General features: G+C 42.8%; 1 protein-coding gene across 1 annotated transcript in view; it reads left to right on the forward strand.

Moving 5' to 3' along the window:
* The window catches only part of LOC143282785 (intermembrane lipid transfer protein VPS13A-like), a 210,239-nt gene that overhangs the window by 41,746 nt on the left and 152,953 nt on the right, over nucleotides 1-15,540 (forward strand). Inside the window, 7 exon segments of the mRNA XM_076588549.1 lie at nucleotides 5,212-5,279; nucleotides 6,945-6,992; nucleotides 6,994-7,104; nucleotides 10,411-10,503; nucleotides 12,110-12,167; nucleotides 13,872-13,993; nucleotides 14,764-14,945. Of these exon segments, the coding sequence (XP_076444664.1) occupies nucleotides 5,212-5,279; nucleotides 6,945-6,992; nucleotides 6,994-7,104; nucleotides 10,411-10,503; nucleotides 12,110-12,167; nucleotides 13,872-13,993; nucleotides 14,764-14,945 (682 nt within the window).

The raw sequence follows: 15,540 nt of genomic DNA on the forward strand, positions 1-15,540 counted from the left end.
TTGAGAGAGAGAGAGAACAAGAACAAAAACTTTAATCTCCAGGCCTCCGGCTCCTAGAAAGAGGTCAAAAATGAGAGAGAGAGAGAGAGAGAGAGAGAGAGAGAGAGAGAGAGAGAGAGGAGTGGTGGAGGAAGACGGGCAAGAGACAGAAGAGAGATAGAGGATGGATGGGTTGGTGTGCATTGATATCTGGCGTGAAATTGATTGCCAAGCGCCATGCCGCCCACACATAGAATCAGACAGGACAGGACTTGGGTACATTTATCCTTTCACTTGCGCAGTGGTTGAACAACCTGTGAGACAAATCTTTGACGAGAAGCAAAAGTTCATCTTCTGTTGAAAATGGTTGTGCTGTTCTGCTCCGACCAGAAACTGAGTGAAATCGCATATCAGTGATTAGATGAAGGGAATATTTACACGCTTCAGAGAGAAGAAAATTAGCATAACACCCGTTCATGGAAATCTGATTCTCAGAAATATGCATGTACCATCTCTCTCTGTCTGTCTGTCTGTTCTCTCTCTCACTCTCTTTTTTTTGTTTTGTTCACAGCAGGAGCTGAAATTTTAAATGTGTTTCAAATAATTGAGAAAACCATTTGTCTGTCAGCCTCTGTTGATTCTTGAATCATGGCATGCAGTGCTTCCAGTTTCATTTCAACTGCTCATCATAGATTTTTAGACAATAAGCCAAGTGCCTGAAACTGACCTCAGATTGAGAGAGAGAGAGAGAGAGAGAGAGAGAGATGGACATGGATACTTAAGTATATATGGCACCTATTTTCAATCAGAGACGGAAGTCTAAGCGCTTTACAAACACACAGTCATTTGCACAACAGGCTGCCTACCTGGGTAGAGCCGATTGACAGCTGCCACTTGGGCACTCATTATTCATTTCCTGTGTCATTCAATCAGGTTTCAGTCACGCATGCAAACACACACACACACACACACACACACACACACACACACACACACACACACACACACACACACACACACACACACACACACACACACACACACACACCAACATTTTTACGTGTATGACGGTTTTGTTTGTTTACCTCACACAGACACAGGTGACTGCAGGAAGCCTGACAGTGCTTGTTACTGGGACATTGACAGACTAGTCAGAGGAACTCAGGGACACACATGCAGTTGCTGAGTGATTAAAGCATTGACTTTCAATCTGTGGGGGCCGGGTTTGAATCTCAGTAACGGCGCCTGGTAGGTGAAGGGTAGAAAAGTTTCCAATCTCCCTGATCGACATATGTGCAGGTCCGCTAGTGCCTGAACCCCCTTCTGGTGTATATGCATGCGGAAGATCAAATGCGCACATTAATGATCCTGTAATCCATGTCAGTGTTCGGTGGGTTATGGAAATAAGAACATAAACCCAGCATGCACACCCCTGAAAATGGAGTATGGCTGCCTATATGGTGTGGTGAATGAACAAAATTGTCAAACATGTAAAATGTTACATGTATGTATGAGTACGCATGTGTGCGGACTGAAACCTGATTGAAAGACACAGGAAACGAATGATGAGGGCCCAAATGGCAGCCGTCAGTCGGCTCTGCCCAGGCAGGCAGCCTGTCACAAATGAATTTGTGTTTGTAAAGTGCTTAGAGCTTGGTCTCCGACTGAGGATAGGTGCTACATAAGTACTTATATCAATATTCTTTATTCATTATTCATCATCATGGAGGCCACTAAATGAGCCTTAAGCTGAATCTTTTTGTAATTGAATTAAAAAAAAAGAAAAAAGAATTTAATCCCAAAGACAGTTTCTTGTATGCTAGCATATGTCAGGCGGCTTGACACAGGGGCAATGCCACTGAATGAGCAGCTGCACAGAAACCTGACTGCTACGGGGCATAAAGGGATTTGAGGTGTGTGTGTGAGGGGGGGGGTGTGGGGGTGGGGGGGGTGAGGAGGCAGGAGTGTTAGAGGTTCTGTTTCAAGGAAGTGTCAGAATATGTGGATGTGCCAATTTAAATGCTACACTACATCTGCCAAGGTAAAAAAAAAAAAAAAAAAAAAAAAAGGAAGAAAAAGGAGCATATACCCGACTCAACCAAGCATACTGGCCAGGTTGGGGAATAAGGGCTGAGCATCCAAATGTCAGGGAGGAAAGGTTTCAGCTGGAGAGTTTGATTGTTTGCTCTGCTGATTATCTGGGTGGCATTTTGGTGATAGATGATTTACATGTTGCATGAATGGGTGAAAAGGTTTGTGTCTGGGCAGGCACATGTGCGTCGTGCAATTTTTTGAGTTGCAGGCAATCATATGCTGATACTTTTTTTTTTTTTTTTTTACATTTGTTAATGTGTGTATTTTTCTGCTAATATGATGGACATGCAGACACACCTAGCGAGACAGACAGACAGATGCACAGACAGACACACATAGATACACACTCAGACACATATACACATCCCTACATACCTTCTGCCCCCCGTGCCCCCCCCCCCCGCACCCCCCCCCTCACACACACCCCCACCCACACCTACCCTCCACCCTCATCCCTTGCCTCTCCACCGCCTTTCCCACTAATGTATTTATGCGCGCGCACACACACACACACACACACACACACACTCAACAACAACAACAACAGCTGCAGCGATGAGTTGGCAGGCAGGCTTATCGGTCGGTGTGTGTCCTCATATGGGAGAAGAGGCCGATTCTGGATGCGCAGCACTTCCCACAGGTGTTGGAAAGGAAAACGTCTCCAGAAGTTCAGTCCTGCTTCCTTCGCTCACACTTCTCCTTAATGGCCAGCGTTCTCTTGTTTTCAAACGTCTTTATGCTACTAGAGCACGGCATCCTCCAGCGAGAGCGTTCAAGGGCATCAGTTTCCCAGGAAGCGATTTCTAACAACAACAACAACAAAAACAACAGCAAAACACAAACAAACACAGGACCTCCATCATCATGGTGGCTGTGACTGTCCACCCACAGTGGCCGTCAGTGTCGGTGAAGGTGACAGCTGTCAGCAGTTGTCACTGGGAGGACGGTTCTCTCCGCTTCCGGGTCTGTCCTTCACTGAGAGAGCCTTCAGTCTCACATGTCTGTGCATTTCTTTTAAAGCACTCCTTGCTCTCCCTTGCAATACAGTTGGACCTCTGGAAATGCAATCCTTCTTTTTGTGTCTCCATATATTCATATATCTCTCTCTAATTGTCATACACACACACACACACACACACACATGTACATACACACACGCACACTGTACATACACACACACACACACACACACACACACACACACACACACACACTGCACACACACACACACTACAGGCAAAGCACCCCCACCCACACACAGCATATGCATGCACACACACACACACACACACACACACACACACACACACACACACACACACACACACACACACACACTCATGCTGCACACACACACACACACACACACACAGACAGACACACACACACACACTCAGGAATACAATACAATAGAATACAATAGAATATAATACAGTGCAATACAGTACAACACAATAAAATATGAATGGTCCGTCTTGTAAGTGGGCGACTTTGAAGTATATAGTCCATTCCTGTCTTATGCCCTAACAGATATGTATTATTTCCTCTTGTTTGACTTTATTATCTGGGATGACAGTATATTACTGTTGTGAGTCATCATTCTGTGTGTGTATAGGTATGTGTGTGTGTGTGTGTGTATAGATAGGTATGTGTGTGTGTCTGTGTGTGTGTGTGAGAGAGAGAGAGAGAGAGAGAGAGATTGTATGTGTGTGTGTGTGTGTGTGTGAGAGAGAGAGATTGTATGTGTGTGAGTGTGTGTGTGTGTGTGTGTGTGCACGTGCACATGCTCATGTTTCTGCATCTTAGTGTTAACACTTATGTGTTTGTAGCCATGTGGTGTTTTTTTTCTCACACCGCTGACATGATATTGATCTTATTATCGACACCACAACAAGCTGCCCTATATATATATATATATATATATATACAAAGTTTGTTCACAACCAGCTGGTGTGTTCACAAAAGATGTGGGGCCTGTGAGTCATCTTTGAAGAATAGGGCAACATCTGTAAAGACCCCACAATAATTATTGTGTCTCCTGTCGGTTGTCATGTAGTCGGAACATATCTTCTGTTAACTGATCCAGAATGCACTGCTATTAACCCATGCAGACAGGAATGCATGAGTACACACATGGGACTGGGAACAGGTCCACAAATGTTTATTGATGCATGCGTGCAGCATTGTCCTCACTGTCCTTTTCATCCTTTCACACACACACACACACACACACACACGCACGTGGTTGCACACATGCAGAAATATACATGTCAGGCATAATCACAAGCATACATACATGCATGCGTGTTATGTGTACGTTTGCAGGTGCATACACGTGTGCAAGCTCATGCATGCTTGCAAAGACACACACACTTACACACATACACATACACCAGCACACACCAACACTTTCCCCCCAACCCCACACACACTCAAAAAAAAAATCACATACACTCACACTGCACACGTGCATGCACAGGAACACATACACATGCATGCATAGACACACACACACACACACACACACACACACACACACACACACACACACACACACACACACACACACACACAACACACACAGACACACACACACACACACACACACACACACACACACACACACACACGCACGCACGCACGCACGCACGCACACACATGCATAGAGCACACATGCATGCAGAGGCACACACACACACACACATGCACACACGCATGTGCTTGCGCATACATGTATGCACACATACACACACATGAACACGAACACACACACACACACACACATACACACACACAAACACACACACATACACACAATTATTGTCAGAACTGTATAAAACGAGATTGTCAAGCCATTCTTTCAACTTTTTAGTGTGATGTTGGATAGTAGAGATGTTGATTGCAAAATGACAGCCAGTCATATCTTTAGATTTTCTTTGTGTGCAGTTTAAAACTTTATTATTGAAACCTTGAAACACCCAGATCTGTTAAAATTCAGGAAATATGTTACCAGCCTGTTTGAAATAGCTGCTGATGTGGTGATAACCTTGATATGGTCTTAGTGGTCAGAGAGGCTCTAAGTAAATAATTTACTTAATTCCATCAGCCTGTTAACTGCCTTCTGTGTGTTTGTTGCAGCTTCAAAAGCTGATGAGGACCCCACCCTTTTTGAGAAACTCTCACAAAATCTCATCAACCGAATTCAGGTATGAATGCTGATTTCCTTGTCGTTTAATTGTTATATGTTTGCGTTTTCTCATATTTGAGTTATTTATTGATTTTTTTTTTTTTTTTTTACTTGACATTATTGTGTTTATTATGTTTACCTTTTTCTCTTGTGTTTTGGCATATTTTCAACAGATGTGCGTGTGTGTGTGTGTGTGTGTGTGTGTGTGTGCATGCGTGCGTGGTGTGTGTGTGCGTGTGTTTGTGTGTGTGTGTGTGTGTGTGTGTGTGCACAGGCTTTTGCCCTTTCTCCGAAGTTTGACTGGAAAATCAAACTGAGCGTCCAGTCATTTGGTTGAGACTTTAGACTGAGGTCATGTGTGCAGCATGCACTTTGTGCACTGAGAAAGAACCTGTGACAACAAAATGTTGTCCTCTGGCAAAAATTCTGTGGAAGAAATCCACTCTGATACACAAATATATATATATATATATATATATACTCAAGGCCTGACCAGTGTATCAGGTTATGCTGCTGTCAGGCATCTGCATAGCAGATATGGTGTGGGGTATATGGATTTTGTCTGAACGCATATCTGTGAAACTGCATGTTTGGTGCATATCTGTTATGCATGTGTGGGTGTATGTGTGAATGTGTGTCTTCATGTTTTACATTTATTTGCTTATTTATCATTATTGTTGTCTTATTTATTTATTTATTTATTATTTTATTTTATTTTATTTATTTTATTTATTATTATTATTATTATTATTACTACTACTACCTTTTTCTATATTATAATTATTATTTATTTATTTATTTATTTATGTAAGCTTATCTATTATTTATTTCCCCCTTTTTTTTCTTTTTTTTTTCTCAAGGCCTGACTAAGCGCGTTGGGTTACGCTGCTGGTCAGGCATCTGCTTGGCAGATGTGGTGTAGCGTATATGGTTTTGTCCGAACGCAGTGACGCCTCCTTGAGCTACTGAAACTGAAACTGAAAACTGTCTGAACGCAGTGACGCCTCCTTGAGAAACTGAAACTCACTGTGGTGTGTGTGTGTGTGTGTGAATTATGATCAGTTACGAAATAGATATGTTCCTAAAAAATATTTGTCTCCAAAATCGGTTTTTAATTTTTGTAATATGCTCAAAGGAGGCAAAAAAGTCATTTTAGCTGTAAGTAAGATGATTAGATTTGCAAATGTTGCCTGGTTATACTTTTGGAGTTAAAAGACATTTGTGTTTTATCAACTTTCATGTGACATTGTTGTGTATTTGGAAATGTTTGTTCTGGGCATGAAAAGATTATTTTGCAGTAATCCTCCATACTCCAGTAGGAGTGAAAGGATAATTAAAACTTGAAACTTGTGATAGAGTCAGAGACAGAGACAGTACATTCATAGATGCATGCATGCACATGCCTGTTTGTATATGTGCTTGCTTGTGTATGCGTACAACAACACACATTCAAAAGCACCATGATTTAATCTGCTTGAACCTGTTGAATTTAGTCTCACAGTTTCACCTAGCTCTTGGCGTTTTGTACTGCGTTCCCCTTGTGTCCTTTTGCACCGTATTCCTAATGCACCGTTATCAGGGCTGAGGGAAGGCCGGTGTCATTGACATTTCTTGCCCTTGTTCTTCTTGTTCACCACTGACTGACTGACTGACTGACTGACGAAAATGAAATGTCCGTTTTCAGGTGTCGGTGCGTCACATCCACATCCGCTATGAGGACACGGTCACCAACCCCTGACCACCCCTTTGCCTGCGGCATCATGCTCAAACAGATCCTGCTCTGCTCCACTGACTCCAAGTGGGAGCCACGCGGCACCTGTACCTCCCCTAACATGCTCCACAAGGTGAGGATGGTGATGATGATGATGGTGATGGTGATGATGGTGATGATGATGATGATGATGTGATGTTGGTGGTGATAATGATGATGGTGCGGTGATGACGATGATGATGATGATGGCAATGTTGGTGGTGATGATGGTGGTGGTGGTGATGATGATGATGATGATGGCGATGTTGGTGGTGACGATGGTGGTGGTGGTGGTGGTGGTGGTGATGATGATGATGATGATGATGATGGCGATGTTGGTGGTGATAATGATGATGGTGCGGTGATGACGATGATGATGATGATGATGGCGATGTTGGTGGTGATGATGGTGGTGGTGGTGATGATGATGATGATGGCGATGTTGGTGGTGACGATGGTGGTGGTGGTGGTGATGGTGATAATGATGATGATGGCGATGTTGGTGGTGATGATGGTGGTGGTGGTGATGATGATGATGATGGCGATGTTGGTGGTGATGGTGGTGGTGGTGGTGGTGATGGTGATAATGATGATGATGGCGATGTTGGTGGTGATGATGGTGGTGGCGGTGATGATGATGATGATGATGATGATGATGGCGATGTTGGTGGTGATGGTGGTGGTGGTGGTGGTGGTGGTGGTTATGATGGTGATGTTGGTAGTGATGATGGTGGTGGTGGTGGTGATGATGATGGTGATGGTGATGATGGTGATGATGATGATGATGGTGATGTTGATGATGATGATGGTGGTAGTGGTGATGGTGGTGATGATGATGGTGATGATGATGATGGTGGTGATGATGATGATGGTGGTGTTGATGGTGGTGATGGTGATGATGGTGATGTTGGTGGTGATGATGGTGATGATGGTGGTGGTGGTGATGATGATGATGGTGATGTTGGTGGTTATGATGATGGTGGTGGTGATGATGATGTTCGTGGTAGTGATGAGAATGGTGATGATGATGATGGTGGTGGTGGTGGTGGTGGTGATGATGATGATGATGGCGATGTTGGTGGTGATGATGGTGGTGGTGGTGGTGATGGTGATAATGATGATGATGATGATGGTGGTGGTGATGATGGTGGTTATGGTGATCATGATGATGGTGATCATGATGATGGTGATGATGATGATGGTGATGTTGATGATGGTGATGATGATGATGGTGGTGATGGTTATGATGGTGATGGTATTGGTAGTGGCGGTGGTGATGATGGTGATGATGATGGTGGTGGTGGTGGTGGTGGTGATGATAGCGGTGATGGTGATGATGGTGATGGTGATGATGATGACTGTGGTGGTGGTGGTGATGATGATGGAGATGACGATGATGATGATGATGATGGTAGGGATGCTAATGTAGCCCAAGTTCTAAGCACTTTACAAACACAGTCATTTGCACAACAGGCTGACTACCCAGGTAGAGCCATATTCTGTTATCAGTATAAAAATGTAATTCAAAACAATGTCTACAACTCTACAACTGCCTTCACCTCCACACCCCATCTGGGTCTCAGCAATCAGTTTCAGATTCAAGGCGACTGGTTTCTTGCTGTTTTCCATTCATGATATTTCTGCCTGTGTAGCTGTCTCCACCTGCATTTGTTCTCTTGTGGGTTTGTTTTTTTTTATATATGTTTCTCATCCCCTCTGTCTGTCTGTCTCTGTCTGTCTTATTGCAGTTGAATGAAATAGAAACCATTCCTTGCAAATGTTAGGTTGCCATTCGTGTTGTGGGTGGGAATGAATGGAATATCTGGCTCACGTCTGTGTTTTCTGTGACGTGGGTTAAGAATAAATCTGGCTGCTGGTTTTTTTGTTTTGTTTTTTGTTTGTTTTTTCCATCTTTTTATTATCTTATATTCATTGAAGCAGCAGGTGGTAGGCCTTTTTTTCTGCAAAAGGTGAATCAGTAGATTTGTCTTTGATTGCCTGTCTAGGTACCTGCCTTTAACTATCTTACTGGGTGAACATCATTGTGGGTGGGAACTTTGATGTGTGTGTGTGTGTGTGTGTGTGTGTGTGTGTGCGCGTGTGAACACACATGTACATGGGTGAGTACATGCATGCATATGTGTGTGCATGTAAGTGTAAGCGTGTGCACCTGTATGAGAGAAACTTAAGAAAACAGACTTCATTTTATGACTTTTTACCATCGTAATGCATCAACCCTTTGAAAGGCACAGAGGAGAGAGAGAAAGAGAGAGGGGGTTGGGGGGGGGGGGGGGGGGAGAGGGAGAGAAAGATTGTGGAATGTGAATGGAGAAAGAGAGAAAGAGAGAGATTTAACTCTTTTTTTTTTTTTTTTTTGCCTCGTCAATTGGTTTGTTAATTAGCTGCATGACATTGTATTGTATCTCGGTATTGCTGACTTTAGAACATTGCTGAATGGACAGGAAAACCAGATGCAGAGAATTGGGCTTTTGAGTTCGACACACAACTGACAGGCCTGGAGGAATCTGGTGAAAAGTTCTGTGTGACAGAGTTGAGGGAGATGAAGTAGAAGACTGCAGAACCATTATTTTGCAGAGACTTGGGCTTTGACACACAATTGTTGACAGACCTGGAGGAATCTGGTGAATGGTTCTTCTTTGTGTCGCCCCATTGATACTTCACAGAGTAGAGGGAGAAGAAGAAGAAGAAGTAGATGATTGCAGAACTCTTTTTGTCCCTTTATTCCATGTAGAGTTTAGGGAGAAGAAGAAGTAGAAGATTGCAGAACTCTTTTTGTCCCTTTATTCCATGTAGAGTTTAGGGAGAAGAAGAAGTAGAAGATTGCAGAACTCTTTTTGTCCTTTTCTTATTCCGTGTGGACAATAAAACCACACATTTTCTGTGTAGGAGCAAAGTGAAACCTGTGATTTGGTGTGTGATAGAAGACTGCAGAACCATTTGCAGCGACTTGGGCTTTGAGTTCGACACACAAGTGACAGGCCTGGAGGAATCTGGTGAAAAGTTGTGTGTGACAGAGTTGAGGGAGATGAAGTAGAAGACTGCAGAACCATTTGCAGAGACTTGGGCTTTGACACACAATTGTTGACAGACCTGGAGGAATCTGGTGAACAGTTTTTCTGTGCGGCGCCCCATTGACATTTCACAGAGTTTAGGTAGAAGAAGAAGTAGAAGACTGCAGAACTCTTTTTGTCCCTTTATTCCATGTAGAGTTTAGGGAGAAGAAGTAGAAGATTGCAGAACTTTCTGTCCTTTTCTTATTCTGTATGGACCCTTAAACCACACATTTTCTGTATAGGAGCAAAGTGAAACCAGTGGTTTGGTGTTGGATATTCTTGTGGAATGAGTTACTCTGACACAGGTCTATCTGTGTGTGTTGCAGTTACTCAAACTGGATGATCTGTCAGTGTACTGGAACCCTTACATTCCGGAGCAGCATCTTCTGCGCTCACGTCTCAACACTGATGGATGGCGGGTATGGTTTGTGCAGATCTCTTTGCGCGCGCGTATGTGTGTATGTTTATGTGTGTGTTTGTGTGTGTGTGTGTGTGTGTTTATGTGTGTGTGTGTGTGTATGTGTGTGTGTGTGTTTATGCATGTGTTTGTGTTTGTATGTGTGTTTGTGTGTGTGTTTATGCATGTGTTTGTGTTTGTATGTGTGTGTGTTTGTGTTTGTATGTGTGTGTGTGTGCGCGTGCGTGTGTATGTGTGTGTGTCTGTGCATGCATGTGCGTGCGTGTGTGCGCGTGCGCGTGCGCGTGCACATGCGTGTGTGTGTTTGTGTGTGTGTGTGTGTTTGTGTGTTGTTTGTTTTTTGTTTTGTGTGTGTGTGTGTGTGTGTGTGTGTGTGTGTGAGGTTTCTACAAAACAATCTACAAAACAGAGTTTAGATTAAGGCTGAAAGTTAAAATGGACAATTGAACAAGCATGTCCTTTTAAAAATAGTCCAACAAAATATCCTCCACGAATCAAGAAACTTTGCATTGTTAGCGTTCTGTCTGTCTGTGTATTTTTCAAACAGAAATCTAGTTCAGGAGTCTAATATGACAAACTTTTTTTTTTCATAAATTTTATTGTACATTGTGACTAGGAATTTTCAGTGGAAGTGTTTGCAGGAACGCAAGTCTCTGTGGAAACAAATATATGCATTATTCTGTTTAGGTTTGTATGTGCAGGAGAATATGACAGTTCATGAACTAATTTAGATGATGCCAGCATTTATACCTGGGTTTGCCCATTGATGATTAATGCATGTGATGATTGGCCCAAGTTGTTGTTTGGCTTAGAGTTCACCATTGACCTTAGAGTAATGTATTTCATGATTGGTCAAACTTTTCAAGGCTGCAGCCTTCTTTGCAGTGCATGAGAAAATGACGTCAAAATATAGTACCTCCATGTAAGTTTTATCGCTGGAGCCACAGTGGCTCAGTGGGTTGTTGGCTGACCAACTGATTGCTCTAATTTAGAGAGTCTTAACTCTTTCCATACGAACGGCGAAAGAGACGATGTTAACAGCGTTTCACCCCAATTACCATCATCAAATATTGCAAGCGGAAGGCTCTTATACTGAAGACGTGAATGTTGACAAAGAATACCACAATTCTGACAACGGAAGCTAAAGGTTGGGTCATTCAGACACCCACTGGACATCGAGGGGTCTGTGTAGAGGAGAAGAGAGGACTGGCCGTACTGAGTGAGATAATGCCTGGAAACTTTTGACTAGAAATCAGCATGCATGTCAGAAGGGCTCATAAGCTTATTAACGTGAAACCAATACATGTGTTGCTTTGATTGTGAACAAAACTTACGTATTTGTTACTTGACCATTTGGCTTTTATTGATTTCTTTGAACTTATTCTTTTTTTCGCATTTGTATTTTCTGAAGAATATGACAGTTCCTGGATGATTTCTTATGATACTGGACAGTTTCCTTTGTTCTTTCTTTCGCTTTGTCCCTGTCCCCACATATTTCTTTGTTACTGTCTCTGTCTACATGTATTCCCCCCAAACTCTATTCCTACCTGTTTATAATTTTTTTTTTGTCTTTCATTTTAATGTCATGGTCTCTTTTGTCTCTGCAGAATCTCTTGCGCATGTCCATCGACTCTCACAACATCTTTGAAGAGGAATTTGACTTCAGTGAGTAATGGTTGGGGGCGTTTCTTGTTGCAGAAAATGTCAGTTTATCCCTCTTTGAAACACTGTGGAGAAATGTATAGTCTTTGTGAAGAAATGTGAAAATGTAGATAATTATCATCTGCAAAAAACAGTGTGTTGTGATAATCACAGACACACTCACTCACACACACACACACACACACACACACACACACACACACACACACACACACACACAAAGCCATCCACAAATGCTCTCGCACACACTCACTTTTTTGCACGTACACACACACACACACACTCACACATTTTGGGACTGTCACATAGACTTATTCTGTTTATGGACATGAGCCACTATAGCTAGGAAATTGTTCATTATTTTATCAGCTTTGGAAAATCGTTCTGCTCTTATCAAAAAGTCCAAAGAAAACAATTGCTAATGATAGTTACATTGGTTTTACCACATTTTTAATGCTACTTTGTTCACCAACAGCATTTTTTATTGTGGTGTGTTAATTAATGCACAGGTTGTTATTCAATATATCACTAGTTTTCTTCATCAGTGTTTCAGTTTCAGTTTCAGTTTCTCAAGAAGGTGCCACTGCATTAGGACAAATCCATATACGCTACACCACATATGCCAGGCAGATACCTGACCAGCAGCGTAACCCAGCATGCTTTGTCAGGCCCTGAGTGCATGCCTATATATTTGTGTACCTTTCAGAGTGGATTTCTTCTACAGAATTTTGCCAGAGGGTTCTTTCTCAGTGTGACAAGTAAGTGCTGCACACAGGGCCTCTGTTCATCGTCTCATCCAAATGACTAGATGCTCATTTTGATTTTCCAGTCAAACCAAGAAGAAAGGGTGAGAGTGGGATTTGAACACAGACCCTCCTGTTTCTTTTGTGTGATAGTCAGTCGTGTCCGACTGTGACCATCAGAACAGCAGAGGAGGCAACTGCTGTCCCGACTATCTGAGCGAGAATTTGATTTTGATAGAGAGTGTCTTGCCCAAGTTACATCCCCACTCTCTTGGCCATGAGGGTTTTAGGACAGTCGGTGTTGGGATGGTTTCCAAAGGCCAACTAGCCCCCAAGGCTGCAGCATTGAGAGCCAGTGCAATTTTGCCTCCTAGTTTGAGAAACAGTCCTTTACAAAAGACTGTTGTAAATCATTTTCCATTGCAATGGAGAAACAATTGATCAGACAGCTCTCACTTTGCTGTTGGCCCAGCTGTAAACTTACGTCGATCTGTGATATAAACTGAGTGTTGTTTCTTTATTTGTGTGAAACTGACATGTCTTCTTCTGCTTCTTCGTTTGTGGGCTGCAACTCCCATGTTCACTCGTATGTACATGAGTGGCCTTTTATGTGATTGACCGTTTTTACCCCACAGTGTAGGCAGCCATGCTCTGTTTTTGTGGGTGCGCATGCTGGGTATGTCCTTGTTTCGATAACCCACCAAATGCTGACATGGATTACAGGATCTTTAGCATGCATATTTGATCTTGTGTATGCATATAAACACAAAGTGGGTTCAGGCACAAGCAGGTCTGCTCATATGTTGACCTGGGATGTCTGAAAACTCTCCACCCTTTACCCACCAGGCGCTGTTACCAAGACTGGAACTTGGGACCCTCAGATTGAAAGCCCAGTGCTTTAACTGCTCGGCTGTTGCGCCCGTCTGGCATGTCTAATTGTGGTGGTGATGATTTCTCCTTGCAGTCATTGAGCCAGTGGCGGCCCAGGCCCGACTGATTGTGTGCACGGAGAACGGCTACACCCTGCCCAAGGTGTTCGCTGACTTCACTCTGGAGGAGATTGAGATCCTGCTGTCCAGGCAACAGGTAGACAGGCAGTACAGGGACTTTGTGTCCGCTCTGTGTGAATCAGAATCAGAATCAGTGTTTATGTCAATTAAACATTAACAAGGTTTATAAGACATGCATGCAAAGTTGATGTACCACACACAAAAGCGAAAGAAAATGATAACAAAATGTGTGTGATGGGCTGGTGGGTGGGATTATGTTAAGGTTTGGTTGTGTTTTGCTTTGCTTTGTATTATTTTGTTTTGTGTTTTATTCTCCCCTTTGCATCAAAAAGTGGATATAATTTTCTCTTGAACATTGTCACCACCATAGCAGTCCCATTCTACACACTGTTCAAAGACATTGTTTTTGTTTTTTTTCTCTCCTTCTGCATCAGAAAGTTCATATTTTCTCTTCAACATCATCACCACCATAGCAGTCCTACTCTACACACTGTCCAAAGACATTGCTTTGTTTTGTTTTCTTCTCTCCTTTTACATCAAAAGGTTCATATTTTCTCTTGAATGTCTTCGCCACAATAGCAGTCACACTCTGTACGCTTTCCAAAGACACCGGTAACACTGGAAAAAACTGAATCCATTCGAAACAAGAAAAACGGGTGGCGATGAACTAGAAAATAACGAAAGTAGGGTTTGAGACAAGAGTTGCTCATTTTGCAGCCTCAGTTTAGTGCATATTCATATCACAAAAAACTTGTAGTAATGTGGGATGAAATATGTTTGAAAAATTTTTAAATCTTTTTTTTTTTCAAGCTAAATGGTGAGTGTGTGTGTGTATTTATTGGACAGTTCCTGAACCTGCTGACGCTAGCTGACTCCTTCCAAATGATGTGGATCAACCAGCGGTATCGCAAGTACCACCCCAACGTCTCGCTCAAGGTCAGCCCGCGGTCGTGGTGGGTGTATGCCTACACGGCCGTGCTGGAAGAAATCATCCGTCCGTTCTCCTGGGAGAGGATAAAGGAACACAGGTAGGGGTGGGTGGGGAAAGTGTGTACGGTATGGTTCTTGAATGTTGTAAGTGTGCTTTGTGTGTGTTTGTGTGTGAGTGTGTGTGTGTGTGTGTGGGGGGGGGGGGGGGTGAATAGAACAGAATAATCTTTAATGTCATGAAACCCTAAGGTTTATAAGACACAAGAACATAGGTAAATAGATAGATAATAATTAACATCATAGTGTGTGTGTGTGTGTGTTTGTGTGTGTGTGTGTTTGTGTGTGTGAGTGTGAGTGTATGTATGTATGTACATATATGTGTATGTGTGTGAGCATGAGCGTGTGTGTGTGTGTGTGTGAGAGTGTTTATGTGTTATGTAAGGAATATTGATACAGATGGTGGCACTTTTCAAGAAAAAAAACAGAACAAACTTCACACACACACACACACACACACACACACACACACACACACACACAACACACACACACACACACACACACACAACACACACACACACACACACACACACACACACACACAGAGTTTCAGACAACACAAATAGACAGATGGACATAGTCACCTTACCTGGTGATTTCCCCTCTGTACCAGACTATCCTTCCCTCCTTCCC

The sequence above is a fragment of the Babylonia areolata genome, chromosome 6 (assembly GCF_041734735.1).
Source record: "Babylonia areolata isolate BAREFJ2019XMU chromosome 6, ASM4173473v1, whole genome shotgun sequence".
Classification (NCBI taxonomy): Eukaryota; Metazoa; Mollusca; class Gastropoda; order Neogastropoda; family Buccinidae; genus Babylonia; species Babylonia areolata.